Source organism: Lepisosteus platostomus, chromosome 20, assembly GCF_059453375.1.
Source record: "Lepisosteus platostomus isolate fLepPlt1 chromosome 20, fLepPlt1.hap1, whole genome shotgun sequence".
Classification (NCBI taxonomy): Eukaryota; Metazoa; Chordata; class Actinopteri; order Semionotiformes; family Lepisosteidae; genus Lepisosteus; species Lepisosteus platostomus.
Genome location: NC_142630.1, coordinates 13,230,001 through 13,250,851, shown reverse-complemented (window position 1 = coordinate 13,250,851; position 20,851 = coordinate 13,230,001). Strand labels below are relative to the sequence as shown.

The following is a 20,851-nucleotide window of genomic DNA, read 5'->3' as shown; positions in this document are numbered from 1 at the left end:
AGTTTCCACTGGGCCCAAGTCACAACTTTGTCTGAGCCACTGAAGGACCTTCACTCTCTTCTGCTCTTACTGTACCACTCCAATGTGGCTCTGACCTTAGGCTTCAGGTCACTGTCCAGTTTCAGCTTCTTGATTAATGCAAACAGGTTTTCCTCTGGGATAGGCCATTCGTTTTCCCATCCGACCTGACAAGCTTTCCTGTCCACAACACGCTGCTGCTCTACCTCCAGCACATATCGGCGGTACCGCTACACGCTTTGTCGCAGTCAGTAATGGCTTTGTTCTTAATAATGTCATTTTCCCTCACAGGTCAACACCAGCCTATTATTGATGTGTATAATAATAATAATAATTGCTTACACTTATATAGCACTTTTCTGGACACTCCACTCAAAGCGCTTTGAGAAGGTAGCCATAGTACTCCGGCACTCTCCCCATCCAGCAGCTCTCAGTGGGGTGAAGAACATAATAATGAAGCCAATGCATAGATGGGGATTATTAGGAGGCCATGATTGGTAAGGGCCATTTGGAAATTTGGCCAGGACGCCGGGGCTACACCCCTACTCTTTTCGAGAGACGCCCTGGGATTTTTAATGACCACAGTGAGTCAGGACCTCGGTTTTACGTCTCATCTGAAGGACGGTGCCTTTTTACAGTACAGTGTCCCAATCACTATACTGGGGCATTAGGGCCCACATAGACTGCAGGGTGAGCAGCCTCTGCTGGCCCCACTAACACCTCTTCCAGCAGCAACCTTCGATTTTCCCAGGAGTCTCCCATCCAGGTACTGGGCAGGCTCACACCTGCTGAGCTTCAGTGAATCATGAAAAATGGGACACAATGCAGCAAAGCACTGTAATTCACACACTCGGCGAATGTGCAGGGGTCTTGCTGCAGAGTTTCACAGGGATTCTTCTTCCTCGCAAGGATGTATAAAATTTAAAAATAGGCATGCAGATGACCATGTCATTTACACGAGCGTGATAACCCTGCGTTTATTAAAATTGGGCTCAGCACCTTATGCCAGATTGCTGGACTGTCTGTAGCATGCATGTGCCTAGGATACAGTTACATTGTCTTCTCCCTTTCATTCACTCATCCCTCACATGAAACTAGGACACATGTAGTGAGATGTTTTAATGACCCGGTTCCCAAACTTTCAATATCAAATCCACAAACACATGGCTTCCTTGTCAATTCTCACCGTCAAGCCACGTGATGAAGAAGGGGCTTCCAATCATAGAACCTCACAATTTTTAACGTTAGCCCCCTAGATTAATGTGTAGAGGATTTATTACATTAGAGGGTGTGTAAAATTAAAAAAAAAACATCAGTAAGTGAAAACAAAAACACAAAGCAAGAAAGTGAAATGAAATTCAGTCTTTATGTATATGCTCCTAAACTTATTGCTCCTATTTTTTTATATATATAAAAAGGAAGAGACTGCAGTCAGAGCCACACACGTTACATACATTTAAATAAATTAAAGTGTTAAGAAGTAGAACAGCACCACTACCTATATTCTTGATACAAGATACTAACACTTAGCAGATAACATTTTCAGACCCTCTACAAAAAACTACTAGTACGTTAAGCAGAACTCAGAACAGTTGCAAACACCACTGTTGTGTTGCTGACTGAATAAATAAAAGCCATTGTGATAAATATCTTGGTTTTTGTACATTTTTGAAAACGGCACAAGAGAAAACAGCTTTGAGAATGTTGCACTACCTTTTTTTTTTACACAAATGGAAATCACATCATGCTGATGAGACCTTATGTTACAAAAAGCTTAAGCCCACCCTTCAACTACAGTAAAAAAAAAAAACATTACTACAGCATTTATCATACATCACTACAGTGTATAATCTGAGAACTATTGTATAAACGGAACTATTGAAGATGGTGTCTTGTGAAAACATGCATGCAAGACAGTACAATATAAGTTTTATAAAAACTACTTAATGAGTTTCCAATATAAATGAAGTATTTCAGTTATGAAATACAAATAGGTTATCAGGATCCGGATCAGTGGCAAAGCCAGCACCAGCGTCCACACACACCGGATATATTGCTGCTGCGTCTGTCGGCACTACCCTCCAGTCCCCTTCGCCCAACAGGATAGATAAGTCGAATGGCCCCCCTCATGTCCTAACAAACATGTTGAAACACACACGCGTCGTTTTTCGTCTTTGAAACTGCACATCAGGTGGAATCCTTAACCATTCCAGTACCAATATGAACTGATTTAGCAGGAGATCAACCATGTGGATTTAGCCCACCAGTCCTAAATCCAGATATGCCCAGTAGCGTGGTGTCCCCACAGCTCCACCGTGATGATCAGATCCTGACTGTGAGCCAGGTGGCTTCTGGGAGAACCAGGGGGGTGGGCGTGTCACTGGAAGAGAGGGGCGGGGCTGCGGGAGACCGAGGCCGACACGAGACCCAGCGCCACCACCAGCAGCTCGGCCGCGCGCTCCCCGAGACACACGCAGGTGTCCAGCAGCGAGCGCGTCCGGTCTGCCAGGGTCCGGGCGGCCCTGACGAGCTCATAGGCCTCTGGGGTGAGCAGCTGTCTGGAGCGCAGCATGTCCAGGATTTTGTTCAGCCCCCCCTCCGTCAGTCCCCGCACGATGGACTCTCGGCGGTCCTGCAGGATCTGGCAGCAGCTCTTCCCAGGGAGCGAGTCTGAGAAACGCACACAGAGGTGAGATAGAGCAGAAACTGCCTTTGTCTCTAAGCAATATAATTGATTTGAGAGCCCTGGAGAGCAAAAGCTTATTTAGGCACAGAGAGATGGCAACCCTTACTTGAGATAATGGTTCTGCACACAGAGTTAAATAAACATACCTCTGAAGTCTACATCTGCTGCAATCTGGGATACATAACCATGTAAATTGAGATTTCTAAAAGATTACAGCCCTGATATTCTTGGTGTTTATGACAGATAGTATTGGTCTCCAGGAAGAGCTTGCAAAAGAACAAACAGCAGGAAGTAAATACCCATTCTCTGTGCGATGCACTAGATCCCTGCAAGTTGTTTTATTCCACCGATTTCCTTCTCTACATGCAAATGAAATCAAATAATTTAATGATCCCGTAATATAATGCATTTCCTTGGAATTAAAATTAACCTGTGATGATGGGTAAAATGAAAATCAGTTCTCACAAATCAGTTTACAGAAAGAAACAAAACTATGCAGGGAAACAGCTCTCTATTACAGAGGAAATAGATTTGGAAAACACAGATAAGGAGAGGCTGCAGACGTGAAAGAGCAAGAGAGCCAGCATTGCAGGAAACAGCCAATCAGTGACCCAACCAAAGAAATGCTTACACTGCATAATGTGTGTAACTGTAAGTATACACACTGAGCTTTAAAAGAAACAACCTTATAACTGCAGGAAATTCACACATTTTCTCTCAGGAAAACACCAATGTCTTTTTTTGTAACAAGGACACCGATATGTTTTCAAGAAATACTGTGAATATTAACATACTGGGGCTGATCATGAGGAGGAGTTCTGCTGTGAAAATGTGAAATGCTGTCCATCTGTGTTGCATGCTTTGCACCAGACTACAGATGTTATCTTATGGGATTCTGTCCCTTTCCTTTCATAGGGCCTGGACATGAATGAGCCTGTTCACTGGTCTCCAAGCAGTAGATGCCTCATGTCACTGCTGTTCGTGCCACAGATGTTCAATGGGGCTCAGATGTAGTAATCTGAGCATCTGTGATGCAACTGTCAACTATCTCATCTTACAAGAAAGCTGTTGTTACAAGAACAGCATGATGACATGCACTGCCCTGCTGGAATGTTGAGGTCCTGGGACTTTATCAATATAGTACCACACAGTCAGGTTCCCCATCAGTTACCACAAGTGGAAAGTTGCAGAAGACATGCAGAAGCCTTTCCTTGTTCTTAAGAAGGAGAGATGGAGATTCAGAGATACCTGTAAAATCTGCCTGAAAGAAGGCCTTAAGAACCATAGTTGGCCACGCCTGGACTACACTATTACCCAGGCCACCATACTTGGATCTCCCCATCCACAGATCTGTTGTGCATATCAATTGTAGACTTGCAACACAATCAAGTGTATCACCGTTGCTCATGAGTGATCACTGAATCCCTAAGCTATACTCTATATTTCTCAAAACTTGTTTGTTTGTCTAGATAGAGTAATATTTTTTCTTTGATGCCCAGCCTATAGAGAGGCTTCATAATTTAGTCCTTGAGACAACTTCATTAACTTTTCCAGAAGCACAGGCTTGCCAATACTATCTGAAACATTTTGCTGCAGACTATAAAAACCCCAAGAAAACTAGATGAGTAACTGGAAAGGAAGGGAGAGCCATGAGGCGAGAGATCAGCAGGAGAGGAAGAGCACTCTGTGAGTGGACTGCGCTAACAATGGCGGAGTGACTCACCCACAGAGCAGTGTCTGGGCCGCTCCAGGGGGAGATTTCTGGGCAGCACGGGGGCGCGAAAGGGTGGGGGGTTCATCTTAGGAGGGGGGCTGCATCTGGTCTCCCCTCTCCTGGAAGGGCTCTGAGGCAGGGAGGCTTGAGCACTTTGACAAGGTGGCTTCAACAAAGAGGTGCAGGCTGGGATCCAGCACTCTGGAAAAACATTTTTTTTTAAATCACGGAGGGAATGGTTGCACCAACTAGCTACAGTATATGAGTCTGTGGAAGGTACTTTAAACTGAAGTCTTAGCACTGAAAGCATTATCCAAAGGATTAATCAAAATGATTTATTTTAAAGTATATTGAATTATGAAAAATAAAAGTAAATAATTCCAACAACACTGTAGAAACACTTTTTTTTTAACACTGCCATCTTAATCCCCTGTTGCACTTCCTGTAGGAAAACCGCTTTTTCAGTGTGACTGAGATGCGATATTACCTCTATGACAGGCAGTCGGAGGGCTGCCTTGTGTTGATGGGGGCGATGACTGGTTTTGGGGTCTTGTCCTCTGAGGACTCTGCGATGCAGAAGACGGGGTCTGCACCTTTTCCAGCAGGACAGTCTTATTGCCAGGATTTTTTGAGTCACCGCAGCAACCGGAAGTCTGATAACGTAAAAAAAAGAAGTATTCATATCCAGGGCAGGTGGGAAAGTAGCATCCCACCCATTCAGCATAGGACTACCTGGGTGTTGAAACAGAAGACCAGTTTGAGCAAGCATTCTTCACATAACTTAAAAACATTTACTTAGCATTTTAAGTTTTTAAGGCTACAACCCTGTAAAAACTTTATGAACTACAAGATGTATTACAAAACTAACAATTACAAACTCCGAAATGCATCCGCTCTGTTATGGACAACCAGAACAGTCAATGGTTTTGATTCTAACAGCTGAGCTCAGCTTTACCCCGTTACAGTAGTTATCTGTTTGCTAATACAACATTATTACGAAGGGTCTCTGGACATTAAGAGAAATATCCTCCATCTGCATTATTCAGTTATTTAAATTCCAGTTTGCTGCACATTCTGTCATTTGTGCATCACTACATTATTCTACAGTGATTAATACCATGTCCATTCAGTCCAACAGAAGTCCAGCTCACCTCCAGATTGTGTATCTCCACCTGCAGCTCCTGAAATGACTGGTCTTTCCCATACAACAGCGCCCTCTCCTGGACACAAGACAGAATAAAACTTGATCAATACTAAAGTCTATACAGAAACCTACTGTACACACCAACTTTCTGTTTCAAATAATAACAGAACATACGTAGAAAAACACACAGTAGTTTAAAAGGTATTCTGTTTCTTGCATTGTTCCAACACTTTGGGCTACATACAGCAGTTAAACTTGATTATGGATGTAAACTGCTGTACACTTTGTAGATGCTGCAAACAGCGAAGTGCAGTGTTTCCCCAACCCTGTTCCTGAAGGATCACAGTCTTCTGGCTTTTCTCCAGCCGAGTTCTTAATCACAGGCTTACCGATTTCAGTTTTCGGTTTGGAGCCAGTTTATAAATAACCAGAGGACTTGGAGAAAACCCATACAAACATGCAGAGTACTACTGGACCTAGGATCTAACCTTGAGGCAATAGGACTTATCACATCACCCCTAGGAGTCGCTTATGGGAAAACTAATATGCAAAGCGCTTCACATTCAAATCAAAGCTCAAGAGGAAAGAAGTTGTGCAAGTCAATGCTATGTAAGAAATCTATCTGGTGCTGGAGGGGCATGCATGTGTATATTGATGGAAGACCCTTTACCTTGCTCTCGTTCAGCTGGAGGACAGCCCCGGCTATCGAGTCTGGGTGGAAGGCCTCTATGGCACTACGGAGCACCAGCAGGCAGTCTGCAAGAAGAGAAACGAGCTTTCAGCCGTCAGGCAAGTCCCAACACACGAGAGAACAGATCGTTCTTTCAGTTTCATAGTCAAGGCCTCGGGGAAAAGCCATCAGCCTTTCTGCTAAAGCAGTGAGCATGCACTGTATGGTAGCCCACTTTCCTGCTTCAGCAGCTTTGACACACAGTGTAGGAACCGAAATTTGAGCAAGGTCAAGTCGGTTAAAAATGTTATGTCATGGGGCTCCACCGCAGATGGAGCTCTACGGTCACGGGATCGAGCATGGGTCATGTTACTAGCTGTGACTGGGATTCCCCAAGTGGTTCTACACAATTATCCGAGGGTGGGATCAGTCAACCAGCACTCTCGACAGCACCCCTACAGTTACCTAAGCGCTTGCAGGCTTGTGGAGCTGTCGGTGATGCGCAGCCAGTTCAGCGTCAAAACCTGAGCATTTCGCAGGGGTCAGGTCAGAGGAGTCACATCCCCCGCCACCCCCAACCCCCGTGTGCAGTTGCAGGGTTCGTAACTGTAATCTGAGACATTTTTATTTTTATTGATGCAAAGGATGAATTTATGAGCATTTTCCCCAACAGCACTTTATAGCTCACTAGTTATTACAACAAGGAACCTGGAAATGAGTGCAGCGCTGGCCTGAACATGCTGGAAACTCGCCAGGTGAATCTTGCTCAATCAAGGTGGTACTGTAGCGTCACTAAATAACCTGTCACCTAGGCAAACATTTACAGGCTAGATGTACCAGAATCAGCGTCAAAACCTGAGCATTTCGCAGGGGTCAGGTCAGAGGAGTCAGCCTACATCTGCATTTCCCCCCCACCCCCAACCCCCGTGTGCAGTTGCAGGGTTCGTAACTGAATGTCTCAGATTATTTATTTTAATTGATGCAAAGGATGAATTTATGAGCATTTTCCCCAACAGCACTTTATAGCTCACTAGTTATTACAACAAGGAACCTGGAAATGAGTGCAGCACTGGCCTAAACATGCTGGAAACTCGCCAGGTGAATCTTGCTCAATCAAGGTGGTACTGTAGCGTCACTAAATAACCCGTCACCTAGGCAAACATTTACTAGATGGCTAGATGTACCAGAATCAGTTTTTCATAATATTTGTACAATGTTTAAGTCATTATAAGCATATTTTTACATTTACTTTCTGGTTTTAAAAACCTGAATGCTTGCATCTTGCTAACGGGTATATCTCTAACTTATATCTCTCATGGGAACCAACAGGCTTTCTCTCAAGAGGCCTGCAGAAGCCCTCCACTGGCACTGGCACTACAGCCCATAAAACCTCCCATCACATACTTCCTAAAAAACAACAAGAAAACACAAAAGGAGTGACGAAAGAGAAGGGAGTGGTGTCTGACAATTGTAACTGGAATCCAGCCATTGTCTAGAGCCAAGCTGGGGGAGAGAAGCTGGATTGTTCTCATTCCACTCCCTCAGATTCCTGTTAACTGGTACTCTTTCCTTACTTACCTGCAAGGTCTTGGTGAGTCACCACAAAACATGTTGCTTCTCTGGAATCAATTCACAAAAGTGCCAACCTGATGCATTCTGGGACTTGTCTTACACCGGCATTCTGAAGGAACTGAACCTCTTAATTTCTCTATTCAAGACCTTAAACAAGTCCTCAAAATCCTCAAAGGCACTCACAAAGTCAACCCAGAGGCCTTCTTCAACATGAACAGTGGAGCACCAACCAGAGGCACAAGTGGAAATTATATGGAAGCATATTCAATAGGCTTGTGGGAGTATAGAACAGGCTGCCCAGCCACCTTGCCGACGCCAACCCTGGATTCTATCCTCAGATCAATTAAGAACTAACTACGGGCTGGATGGATCGTTCGTAAACCTTCTTGTGTTCTTCTGTCTGTTGATCATTTCAAGTATCGGTGGGATCAAGCTGTTGTGGGAACTGGCCCAGCCAGCCGAGTGCCGTGATCCGTGGTGTGAGGAATGGGCGGCGCACAGGCAGTCCGAGTCCTGGAGAGGCTGCGTACCTGTTGCCCGGGGACGAGAGGCAGGGTCGCGGCTCCGGCAGAGGGCCATGAGCTGGGAGAGGGCTCGGCACTGGGGCACCCCGGCAGCCACCGCCTCCTCTCCGATGCCAGGCCCCATGCCACTCTGCACAGACAGCGGCAGCGCCCGCGGCTGGCCGATACCTGCGCGGGAAAAAGAGGCACACATTTACCACTTCCTCCCGTCGGGCTGGTTCGAGAGCTGGAGAAAAGCACCCTGCCTCATCCCTCTCCCCGGACATGGTGGAAAATGCAGAAGTCGGACTGTTTCCCAAATTCAAGTCTCACTCTTAATACAGCACAAACGATGGGGCTTGACATGATGCAAGAACATGCAAGCGATGTAATTCCAAGTTATTTTTATTAGCAGCACTATTCACAAAGTTTAAAAAAATCCCCTTTATTCAGAACAACAGCCTTAGAAGCAAATTAACAAGGGGTCACCAGCCCTGGTTTTTGAGAACTGCAGGGTCTTTGAGATATAATTTCATGCTCTTTAATTACTTTAACCAGGTATCAGGTAAATTAGTTATGATAAGTTACAATACCTGAAAAATCAAGACAAAGGTTGGAAACTACATACATAAGAGCTGTTCTAGCAACATAAACATTCAAAGGGGGAAAAAAAAAAATCAATAAGCTGTCCTAGATGAGGTACTGAGGTATTGTGAATGCCCTTTGCAAGCTTCATCTGCTGAAGTAACAGAACTGAGAAGCTGAGTGAGCCAGTAAGCAGCTTTTCTTAGTGAAGTGCTGAATAGTCCTCTGCTCTTTGGTTTGACAGCTGCACCCAAAGGGCCTCCACACTAACACTGTCTATTCACATGGACTAGTGAACAGGTTCACAATCTCACTCCACAGAAGTTTGAGGAAGTTGTCTTCCTTTGTTAAATGGAAGAGAGCAAGAGAAGCCACACTGCAACATGACAGATGCCACAGTATCACACCTTCCTGCTACCCCTTACAACTCAACGCAGTAAACCCCTGGCGTCAGAGCACGTACCTTCATAGGCCTGTCTTCTGTTGAGGGTCTCCCACATGACCATGCCAAAGCTGAAAGAGACATAAGCCGCACCATTAAACCCTCTCTCAAGATCAAGGCTGTCCAGCCCCGATACTGGAAGGCAGGTTCATCTGCAGGTGTTCATTACAACTGAAAGCAAGTGAAATAAATCGGCTGAGAACTGGCTTAATTGGAACGATTTAACGGTTTGTTCCAGCTCTTAGGAACTACTGCTTTAAAGACAGTGCTCTGTCCAGTCCTTTTCTATATATTTTTCTTTCTCTGCATCTTTTAGTGTGAAGACAGACTTCACAAAGTATCCATAAATTAAAGCCCTGAACTAACACGATGCATGGAGCTAACCTCTAGTTTATTTTGAATGCTTAAAGAAACAATTCTATCTTTCTAAAACACCACATTTCATTCTTCCATGCTGATTTCATTATGAAAGTGAATCGCATGACTGCCATAAAAAGTTAATTTTTGGAACCAAGTGGTGACTCCACTTCCTTCGGTGCCCTGCAAGGGGTTAGACAAACTCAGCACCTTCTGCTTTCATAATGACATTTACACTTGGAAAACAAGTGTTAGAGGAACTGTGAATCTTGGGGAATTAGGTGCTGTTCTGCCTGATAACACACTAGCTTGAAGTGCAATCTATTTTCACTATTGCGACAGATTTTTTTCCTTAAAAAAAGGCAGATCTAAATATTTAAAATCTATCACTTTAGAAATACACCTTTTATCTGTCCGGTAAAAAAAAACAAAACTACCTTGATAAGCCTGGAATTTGATTTGATACTTTTTAGCCACTATCATTGGTTAACCTTTAAGGAAAACAATTAAAATTAAAATCGGAAATCAGTTATTCTTTTAAATACTCAATCGCAACAGGAGAAACTGTGAAGGGCACATCTTTGGGGAGGGGTTCAAACACAGAAACTCTCACCTGTACAGATCTCCCTCTATGGCAGGTGTTTCCCCTCTAAGGACTTCTGGTGACAAATACACCAGGTCCCTAATGCAATGTCCATTACAGTCATCACGCACGGACTTCAAGTTCCATTTTTTCCACTGCGACAAGCCATAGTCACAGACCTGTAGGCCAAAGAGACATACGCGCTTATCTAAAAGCATTTTTAAACGAAATCGCTATGCATTGCATACATACCCGTTTTATACGATTTCTGTTAAACATTTTTTACAGCCTAGCAACATCAGAATGCATTGATTTTATCTTACTGAGGAACCAGTAGAACAAGCACAACGAAAAAGCAATATACTGTATACGGAACAAGTCACCATATTGCTTTTTAGAATATATTGTATTTACACTACAATAAATAGAGAGCTCTAGGAATTATATACCACTAAATTACAGGGTAGACAGCTGCTGCAATCATTCTTTAAAAAGGTATTGACAAATTGCTTCTGCCTTCTAGGAATAATAAAAATAGCATCAGGTTTAACCAGGCTTTAGATTACCTTTGCCCGATACTGAGCGTCCAGCAGGATATTGTTAGGCTTCAGGGCCTGGTGAGAAAGAGGTATTCCGTGCAGGTGGGACAGACCCTCTGCAACATCCAGCAGGATTCGGAGAAGTAGAGGTACAGTCAATTCAGGATAACGCTGGCGCTGAAACAGAATTGAGACAACATCCAGAGTTTTGACCTGCTTTAAAGTTGCGACTGGATTTGTGAATCTCTGTTCCAAAGATTCAGCAAAACCACATTACTGCTCTCAGTTAATTGAGTTGATTGAGTTAATGTTACAGAAATAGATCCAGACTCTGAGTTTAATGCAGTTCCTTCCCTGCTGAGTTCTTGCAACCATGTTAATCTAGTTTTGTATTTTTTTTACAACAAATGGACACTCCGCTCAGAGGTGATTTTTAAAAAAGAAAAAAAAAAACATAAAAGTCCAAAATGTAATTGTACAGTTGTTCTTTCATTTTCAATGTTATATGTTCACATTACCTCTGCCTAAGAACTACTTTAACTACCGCTTTTTGCTTTTGGTGTCTTTGATGTGTAATGATTGACTTTTCTTTGCTTTGTTACCAAGACCTCCCCACGCTCCCCAATACAACACAAACTTCCCCCTCAACAGATGGTGCGCACTGGAACTTCCCATTCTAACAAACATCCTTTACATAAGGGACTGAACCCTGTATTTGAGAAGTTCAGGCACAGTACTGGGCTGTGCCGCGGAGATCTCCTTAAACACCCGAGTCACCTTTTGGTACGACAAAGATTTAATTGGCTAAAATAGCAAAGTTGTGGACAGTGACTCAGAGATCCCAGTGAAGATGTTTTCCCAGCACTTTTAGATTTAAAACGTGGATCTATTTTGTTTTTAAAAAAGAAGAAAGATTATGTCAGAAATGTAAATGACATCAGAAATTGGGGAAAAAAATCTTTGGTTGTGGAGATGTTGTACTATAAAAATTAATCAAGCAAAAAGGTTGCAAATGAGAAATTAGATCATATTATCCATCTTGTCCATTTGATTTTAAAAGTATCTTACTGAGAAAGAATGAGTATTTTTACCGATGACAACTGTAGCTAGCAGTTGGAGGATTTTGAGGACTATGACTCAATGCGACTTGTCACCCAGAATATTCTGATGCACGTTGAGGACTCATGAGTTTCGACTGCGCAACCCTCCCCTCCTACCTCATTAAGGAGGGTGTGGAGAGACCCTCCACTCATCCACTCCGACACCAGGCCCAGGAAGTGATGGGTCTTGTATACTCCCAAAGGAGCCAGAACCCGGTCTGACCTGATCCGTCGCACCTGTTCAATCTCCTGAAAGTGCTCACTCCACTCCCTGTGGCAGAGAAGAACCAAAACACACTCTCGACATGAGTAAGAACTCTACATGACCCAACATTTCCCCTCAACACTGGCTAATTACATAAACATGCTCCATAGAACACAGGAAACAGGTCACAGGTCACATTCAAGATGAGTCTTCATTCATTCATTCATTCATTCATTCATTCATTCAGGAAATCCACAGAAACCCATCTGAGAACCTTTTAGTTTTATATGAGCTTCTTGATGTGCATCATCAGTCCCGTATTTCACTTTTACAACAGCTTAGCCTTTTGAAATCATAAGATGCAGGAAAATAACGCAACATTCAAGCGAGAGTCGACTATTTTTATTCAATTTTGGGTTGCGAGTGCTGCGGGGGAAGAGGTGTGAAGGAGATACATGGCCTGTAGTTTCATTTTGATGTAAACATAAATCACTAAAACAATGATCAAACCAAGCCACCATTACTGCATGTCCTGTAATCCATCTAAACTGTCTTGGAACTAACACATTTTTAAGCTTGCCTTCTCTTATATGTCCCAACTTTTCAAATAAACCCCCAGAGCAGCACAATAAACATTTCCACAACCAACATTTGTACTGCACACACTTTGGAAGAGATTCTGCTGAAGTGTAAACACCACCGTAAAACGCCTCTCGTCTAAAAGGAATGACAATGCTTCCTAATGTTATGCAGGTTACTTAATTTCAACTGGAAATTAACAACAGTGCAGAACCTGGATAGACTCCAGGTCTGAGATACTACACCTACTGTAGGTAAACCAGACTTCTCTTCTCCACTAACACAACTTCTTCTTTAGCCTTGCCGATCACCCCTGCAGGTTTTTGTTTCAGATACGTAGCAAGTCCTTAAATGAAGCAATACGATCTGGGACTTAAACTTCAAAATTCTTTCCAGCTCTTCAACAACTCAGACGTTTCCTCTCGACTTGGATTTGATGTCAGCAAGTTAAAATTTCCCTGCTGCTGGTGCATCTAGAACCAGACTTAACCCATCTTCCATCTGGGGTAGTTGCAGAAAGGAGAAACAGAAGTATATTTTTCCTCCATTCAAATAAACGGGGGGGCGTTGAAATTGAAGTAAAAGAGAAATGTATTGCAGCATGCATTGCATTTGTAATGCATTTAAGTTTGACAAATTAACTGCGGTTACTTTGAAGGTGTTCTGCATATACTGCATTTGTTTGTGGCTGTGCATATGTACCATTGATGTTTGAAGATCAAACTGCCCTGGAAACACACGACTCTTGCCGAAGAACAGGCTGGGAAGGACAGAACAGACAGGAAAGCAGACAGAACCGGGGTCAACAACTGAGAGCGATCCATCACCCCCTCACCTCTCTGCAGGTCTGTGGACAGACAGCACCTTGATGCACACCTGTCTCCCTGTTCTGCTGTAGCTGCCCTTCAGGCAGGAGCCCGAGCTGGTTGGGGTCAGAACCACCTTCACCACATCCTGCTCTGGGATTGTGGGCAGAAAGCTGTGCTGGGCCATTCTCACCTGAAAGGAACCCAAACCCAATACCCATGCAATTACATTACACTATAACCCTGAACAACAACAACAACAACAACATTTAAAAGTCTGGAGTCATACAGCTTACAGTATTTTACTGCAATAATGGGTGGGTGGACTCCGTATTGAAGACTAAACAAATCAGCACAGGTAGTCTGCCGATCAAGGACTATTTATTATCACATCAGACAGAAATGTTAAAAGCGAAAACTTGTATTTTTATATTCATTCGAGTGTTTAAAATGAGATCTCGAATTAACTGAAAATGCAATCATTAATTGCAAAAAGATCTCGCAAACTAGTGCCTCCGTGGAGTAGTAAACGTTACCTGGAAAAAAACATTGTTGCCATTAATATTAACGAAAGCGTAATTAGCGTGCGTGCCAACGACAGGTTAAAGTTTCGCCACTTTTTTAAACAAGTGGAGCCCAAGTCGTAAACCTTTGCAAACAGCAGAAAGCCACTTTTCTGAAAAGTTTTTTTTTTTCCTCCTGTGTAGGATAGGGGCAGGCCAGTCCAGCGTTCAGGACTTGGAAAGTCCCATTCAGTCACCGGTCAGATTTTCTGCCTCGCAACAACAGCACCATCTGGGAACGCACGACCTACGAAAACCCACCGAGGAGCACAGAACAGGAGCTTTCACCTGCTAAAAACTACCGCTCTGGGAAACGGCCAGGCTAATTCACAAAGTTATCTATGAGCGTTCGGTTTGCAGAGATGGTTACGCCCCTCTCCACTAGTTAACCTCAGAAATTACGCGTAGAAAAAGTGTGAAAAACAAACGAGCTCCGCTATGAAATGAGTTATTCCTTCCAGCGCTGCTCTTTCTCAAATTACGCGATCCTAGTGTGCACTTATTGAGGTGACATTAACACGTCAAAGCTTACCCTTTTAGCTCACTCAGGGCGTCCTCTTTATTTCTTCCGAGCTTGAGACTAAATGCTCGCTGTGCCAGCATGAAATGCACTTACCGAGCGTGTTTATGTGAATTCTCATTGGCTACCGCTTTTCGCAGAATTCCCCTACTTAACCCCAAACTCTCCGACACAGAGCAAGTAACTACACAGCTCGCCAAGAGATGGTTATTGTGGGTGTGCACCGTGCACAGGTACGATCCTGCATCTTGCAGTCGATTTTTAATATTGTGGATTTATATATATTTAACATACGGGAGTTTTTCCTATCATATAAAATAAATATTCTAATCCAAAAATGGGAAAATCCGCGAGGGCTGTTTTGAGTTACTTTAATGACCTCGTGTCCAGTCCTTGGCTAAATAAAGTTACATCACCTTTAGGCGTCTAATTCAAAGGTTTCTGTAAAACATTTTAACGATAAAAGTTTTTTTTCCCTTTACATTTACACTGAAAGCAAATTTGTAGTATGGGTAAGAAAACAGCACTGTCAAACCCCATTCTTGGACGGCTGCATGTCTCCGTGTTCTCGTTGCAATTTTAGCAATCGATTGCTTAATGGATGTTATTAAGTTCTGAAAGGCTTATTCCAAAAAATTTAGAAGTGTTTTAGTTTTACAGCTGAGCACTTAAAATGTTCTTGTTTTGAAACAAGCAATACAGCTATTTAATAAGGTTGATAGCATTATTTCAGACCCGAGAGAGAAATACCAGGCTTGAATTTATCCAATTAACCTCGTAATTGAACCAATTAGGGTTGGGGTACAGACAGTAGAAGAGCTACAGCGCTATAGTCAATGCATCTGACGCCCCTGAACTAATGATGAACTGAACTAATTTCTCCAGGGTTTAGTTGAATCAGAGGTACTTTTATATTTATACAGTAATCGCCCTGTACCCCTGTACGTTCTCCATGACGAGGTACCAGCACAGCTGTTAATGACAGGGTGTGAGTCGAGTCTCAAAGGTTATGCAAGGCAAAAGTTCACAATACTGTTACATACAGTACTGGCAAAGCTAGTCCATGACAATATTTAAGTTCAGTATTATTATAATATTTAGCAACTATACATACTGTAATAGTGCTACTGATAACAAGTAAGGAACAATGGTTAAATATCTGTGAAGAGCTAATCACATTCTACAGTGGCAAAAGTATGTCTGAATGGTCTTGCTCAAGTGTTTGTTGGGCATAACTACCTAAAATGAGTGGGGAATTGCTGTTCCACTGCAAAAGCATGGAAAGATTCCATTTTAAATTAGCAAGGTGGGAGTGCCAAGGTTCAGTCTGAGTTTTGCAGTTTATTTCTTAATTCATGACAACTTACAGTAGCTCACTTTCTTGAGCATCAAGGGAGTGATCCCAAGGTACAGCCTTCAATCTCTGCTGGCCTCAGAGCACCAGTTAAATTATGATCTCCCTCTTTGAAAAGCACGGCTAAATATTGTTCAACTTCCTTCCTGTTCCCTTATGTGAAATTCCTTTTCCTATCGAAGTGACGGCTGAAATTGAAAGGAATGGAAACAGTAACTATTTAAAAACTCCTAAGGGTTTGTACTTGGGCATACTGCTTGACACCACTCCACTCTCTTCAACACGCCAAAACTGTCAGGCTGCATTCCTGGAAATCTGGGACAAATAAACTCTTGTAATGCCAAACGGACTAACAGGACAGAACAAAACAGAATGTAATGATTTTAACTATTTGTGAGTGACTCACAAAAAAACAGACTGGACATTCTGAGGGATTCGAGAACTATGGAGTGAGTGCTGTAATGGGAGAATACAGTCTGTGCGTGCTTGGATTCCTTATAAAGGTCAGCACCTCAAGAAAATTAAATACATTAATTTAGACTTTTTCCCCTGGCTTCAAGATGCTGAAACGTTAAGGAGAAAACCAGGAGGTGAATTACACTGTTTGAGGAGGAGGATTTGGTAACTGGCTGAAATGTTTCCAGGGTTTTCTTTGGACACCCCTGGGCTTTTTCTCAGAATCCCTGCGACCCAAATAAGACATCTATCACAGCAGCAGGTTTTCAGGGGAATGGAGATCCAGAGCAGTTGTCCTAGGACAAGTCCTGGATACAGAATTCCAAAAAAAACACTGGGCATGTTTTAATTCTTCCGTGTTTTGTTGAGGCAACATATTATTACAGTAAAGATCACAGTTTTGAAAAGCAAATCTCAATGTGAACCAGCTTCTTGATTGCATTTGTGTGCTGCAGTTGAGGAAGATGGTTTGGAATAAGAGCATGGACTTAAAATTGGTTATTGGTGTTGTAATGTCAATCTTGACTGAATTATGGTTCCTGGTAACTGTAATACTAATCCCTAACATATTTCTAATCTTAACATTACCCCTTGATCCTATTTACTCACAAAACCAAAACCATTTTGAAATTCATGAGCATGTCTGCTATTGTGTTTGTGTAAAAACTGTTCATGTTTTTAGGAATATTTTCTCAAATGAACTTAAGCTTTCATGAGTTTTACTGGTACAGATATTTATGACATGAAGCTCAGGAACCCGCAGTACTGTAGTTTACCAGCTCTACAGTAAAATGTGCTATTAATGTTAAGAAAAAAACACTGCTTCCCCAGTACAAAAAACAGGGAGAACGTTTTAGACCTTCTTAAGACCCTTGACTGAGAAATGACCTTTTAAACAAAACATGCACCATAAAAATGCTTTGAATAAAGAAACTCCAGCTTCCTTTTACATTTTACTTGTGGGATTTTTTTCTATTAAGATTCTACGCAGGTCGTGCTTACAAGTCTCAGTTTTTCTCTGCCTCTACTCAGATGACGAAGTCCCGACTCCCACTCACACGCACACCTGCCTGTTTTGGTCTTTTCAGCAACATGCCTAGAGGTAAGAACAGGATGTTTTCACCCTTCACAAACAGTTGGAAACCAAATTCTTTACTTTCGCCCCCAGATGGAAAGGATGCTGCTTCGCTCCAAGTCTAATTTTAGAGGTTTTGGTAAGCGTGGGATGAGATGACAATAGAGGGCAATGCATCACTTTCATACCTTAGAAACAGAGTTTTTTAATTATGAAATACACATGACTTCAACATAATACCACATCACGACACAGGGGTTGAATCAGAGGATATTTACTATATTGCATTTATTTAATGAAATATTTTTGGAATCATCTGCTCATGTTTCTGATGAAACCCGATGTTAATACAGTTTATACTTAAAAATATCAACTTTTGTTTCATTTTTTAAAAAACGTTATAGTTTTAAAACAAAAACAAAAAAATGGCCTGGCTTGTGTGGCTTTAGTTACGTAGTAAGAAACTGATATCCCTCAACGCAGCTCTGACTGAGTGCTGGCCACTCACTGCAAACCTGGAGCGTGACTGTAGTCCGTGGGTTTTAAGTTACTAAGTGATCATCGGAGTTAAGAAAGAGGAGTAAGAGAAAGCAAGGGACAATGGAAAAAGGAAAAGCGTGGTTCTGATCTCAGTCTCACATGACAGGGGATTGCCTTAGAACTGTTTGGGGGTACCACTCTTCTGTACAGTCACTGGGACAGCTGTTGATTTTATTTCACCCGCCTCTGCACTATGGCCTAGTCTCTGCTGAGCTTGCTGGGTAGAGCTAGTAGTGGGACTGATTCCAGTTTAGAAAGTTAAATGCCTTCTGCCCAACAGTTATGAGCTCATTACATGGGTCAGAGCACTTTAACAATAAACCTTTGAGGAGCTCCAGACTCAGATGTTTTTTGCAATGTGGGGAAAACAGTCACACAGGGATGCTGTTTGTTTTAAATCTACTGGCAGTGAAGAATGAACACCTCTACACCACATTTCAATGCGAGCAATAGATAAACTGCCTCTTTGGTCTCTCAAAGACTTAGACTGCCTTGGACTAAGGAGACTTGCTCAGTAATAAAGGACCCTTGGATTTGTCAGAGCTTTCTCATTAAGAATAAGACACAACAGCTCCATGCTTCTAATCACCTCATGATAACCTTTCTTCTCTCTGTGTTTATGTGTGCATGCCTTGTACTTTCTTTACATTTCTCGGTACATTGCAAGGATCAGAAGTATCCAGACCAGGTGTGATTCCTCATCAACAAGAATGTGACTCTCTACATGACTGTACACATTTATTTACTGCCTCAGCAAAAACACACTAGCATTTTGGTGACTTCAGACTAGTGGCAAACACACTGACCATGTCTCACAATGCATCTCTGTCTCACAGAGAGTTCATAACAGAATACGTCTGTATTCTGTATCGCTTTGAACAGTAATACTTTCCCTAGAGGGCGTGTGCTCAAGAGAAGCTTGTGTGTAACACGGCAACTTTTAAACTTCCCCTTCAAGTGGGTGCTACTTCTTATCACAAGATGTGTGGTGATGTAACAGTCAGAAGGTACTGTATGAGACTATACCCCAGTTTCCTTTATTCCTTCAAACTCTGCTTGACTCTGAACAAGCCAAATGGTTATGTAGTGGTTTGCATTAAGAATATAAATCGAAATATTAAGCTTGGAGTAATTGTGTGCAATTGACTCTTTCTAGTGGTGATTAGCAACAGATGCTGATTTTGTAGTAATCAGAAATGTGGATTTAATGCTCAAGAATGTGGTTTGAAGACAGGTGTAGTTTATGATGTACAATGTGTCTCCTTATGAATGGTTTACCATTCCTATGGTTTTGCTGTGGGTAACACCTGCTGTTTGCATAGAGAAAAAACATTTCAACAGGTGCATTCTCACATTCGAATTCCAATCTTCCTATTGTTCCTATTGTGGCCAGGATAGATATTAGTAACTAGACTAGTAATAACTTTACTGAGTAATCGGTTCTAGCTTATTAATAATAGTTAAAATTCTTTCCTAGGTTGCCTCAGACTCAATTGCATTTCAGTACATTGTATCTCTTTAACACTCTTTTTCAAAAACATAAACAGGACAGCTCTAAAAATAGTACATGTTGGAGTTTTAAAAAATAAATGTTTGTAGTTATGACTAAATAGTTTATTCATTGTCTATGTTCTGATGCAGTGTGGACCGAATCGAAATATTACAAAACCTCCTTTCCTGACCCTTTCTACTTCTTTTCTTTTAATAATAATAGAAATGTCTTCAGGATGGAGTAGATCTTCTTTATTCACCTATTGCATTCTTGTTTAAGCCAAGGGTAATTATGGTAATGGACTGCTTTAGAATGTTTTTGGTGAATTGGAATCAGGCTACATTATTTCACCCTTCACTAAATCCACTTGATTTTCCACGTTATTGGCAGGAAGCGTTTTAGAGACTTTGAGCTCCTCTTGCCTTATTGAAATTTTGTTTTGAATGTTGTATCAATGTAAAGGTGTGCCAAACATAACACAGCTGGAATTTTGTTGGTGGAATTTCCATACTCTTATCAGCTGGTGTGGAGAGTTCAGAGCGATTATTCATTAATTAATCTAACGCAGGTCTCAGTGCTTCCTGTGTTTCTTCACTGGACTGAAGTCATGGCCCACCTCGTGGAGGAAGTGAGACATTTTTTGCGAGGGTGGGGGAGAAGCTGGGGAGGACTGAAGAGGATCCCTCAAGATCAAGAACTTTCTGGTTCATTCTCTGTGAACAAGGCAATTTGGTAATGACAGAAATCATAAAAGTGTTACTTAACAGACTTTATAATGAAGGTCTGGGAGAGATGACAACAAACAAGTGCACTCAACTTCAGCTGTCAGTAATTTTTAGTCACTCCTGATGTCATTTCTTCACATTAAGAAATCTATAAATACTTTTTACGTGTATGGAGGTTAGTATGTTTTTTAAATTGAATAGTATGCAATGGTTACATTATTGTGTATCTGTCTGTCTGTTCATCCAGCATATTTCCTTTAGAATTACATTCAGTATTGCCCTATAAACACTAAACAGATTATGAGATGAGTAATAGCTGATATCACAGAAGCTATTTTAAATATCTTACACCAGAGATGAGGTAATGCTTAGTTCCTCTTAAAGCATCAGAGTTTGCAATGAGGAAACAATGGCTAAGGAAATTAAAGGTTAATAATAGGCCTGAGCACTAAAATTCCTCTTAAGTATCCTGTGTCTTCCTTCATTCTTCATATGACAGACAAAACAGAGTATGCATGCAGAGTTGATAGACATGCACTTATTTTAACTTTGTTATTAAAAACAGGTCTATGATATTGGAATATGTATTTTGTCATATTAATACAGAAAGCTTATTTTCCAAA

At 41.9% G+C, this 20,851-nt stretch overlaps 1 protein-coding gene and 1 long non-coding RNA gene across 3 annotated transcripts; one reads left to right on the top strand and one right to left on the bottom strand.

The window, feature by feature from the left end:
• Window positions 1-1,365: 1,365 nt before the first annotated feature.
• LOC148644530 (receptor-interacting serine/threonine-protein kinase 2) lies at window positions 1,366-14,725 on the bottom strand. 2 transcript variants are annotated; one of them, XM_088613816.1, is made up of 12 exons: window positions 14,599-14,725; window positions 13,533-13,696; window positions 12,031-12,184; window positions 10,841-10,990; window positions 10,305-10,453; window positions 9,356-9,405; window positions 8,335-8,496; window positions 6,233-6,318; window positions 5,570-5,638; window positions 4,906-5,071; window positions 4,428-4,619; window positions 1,366-2,688 (listed from the first exon to the last, which is right to left on the bottom strand). In XM_088613816.1, the coding sequence occupies exons 2-12, from the start codon at window positions 13,688-13,690 to the stop codon at window positions 2,396-2,398; spliced, it is 1,629 nt and encodes a 542-aa protein (XP_088469942.1). In that variant the 5' UTR covers window positions 13,691-13,696; window positions 14,599-14,725; the 3' UTR covers window positions 1,366-2,395. The 2 variants fall into 2 exon arrangements, with proteins under 2 accessions (XP_088469942.1, XP_088469943.1); XM_088613817.1 differs by lacking the exon at window positions 14,599-14,725 and adding an exon at window positions 14,040-14,576.
• A 27-nt stretch (window positions 14,726-14,752) lies between these two features.
• Window positions 14,753-20,235, top strand: LOC148644529 (uncharacterized). The gene is made up of 3 exons (XR_015928671.1): window positions 14,753-14,819; window positions 17,429-17,498; window positions 20,072-20,235. It is a non-coding gene; the product is annotated as an uncharacterized LOC148644529 (long non-coding RNA).
• Window positions 20,236-20,851: the final 616 nt, after the last annotated feature.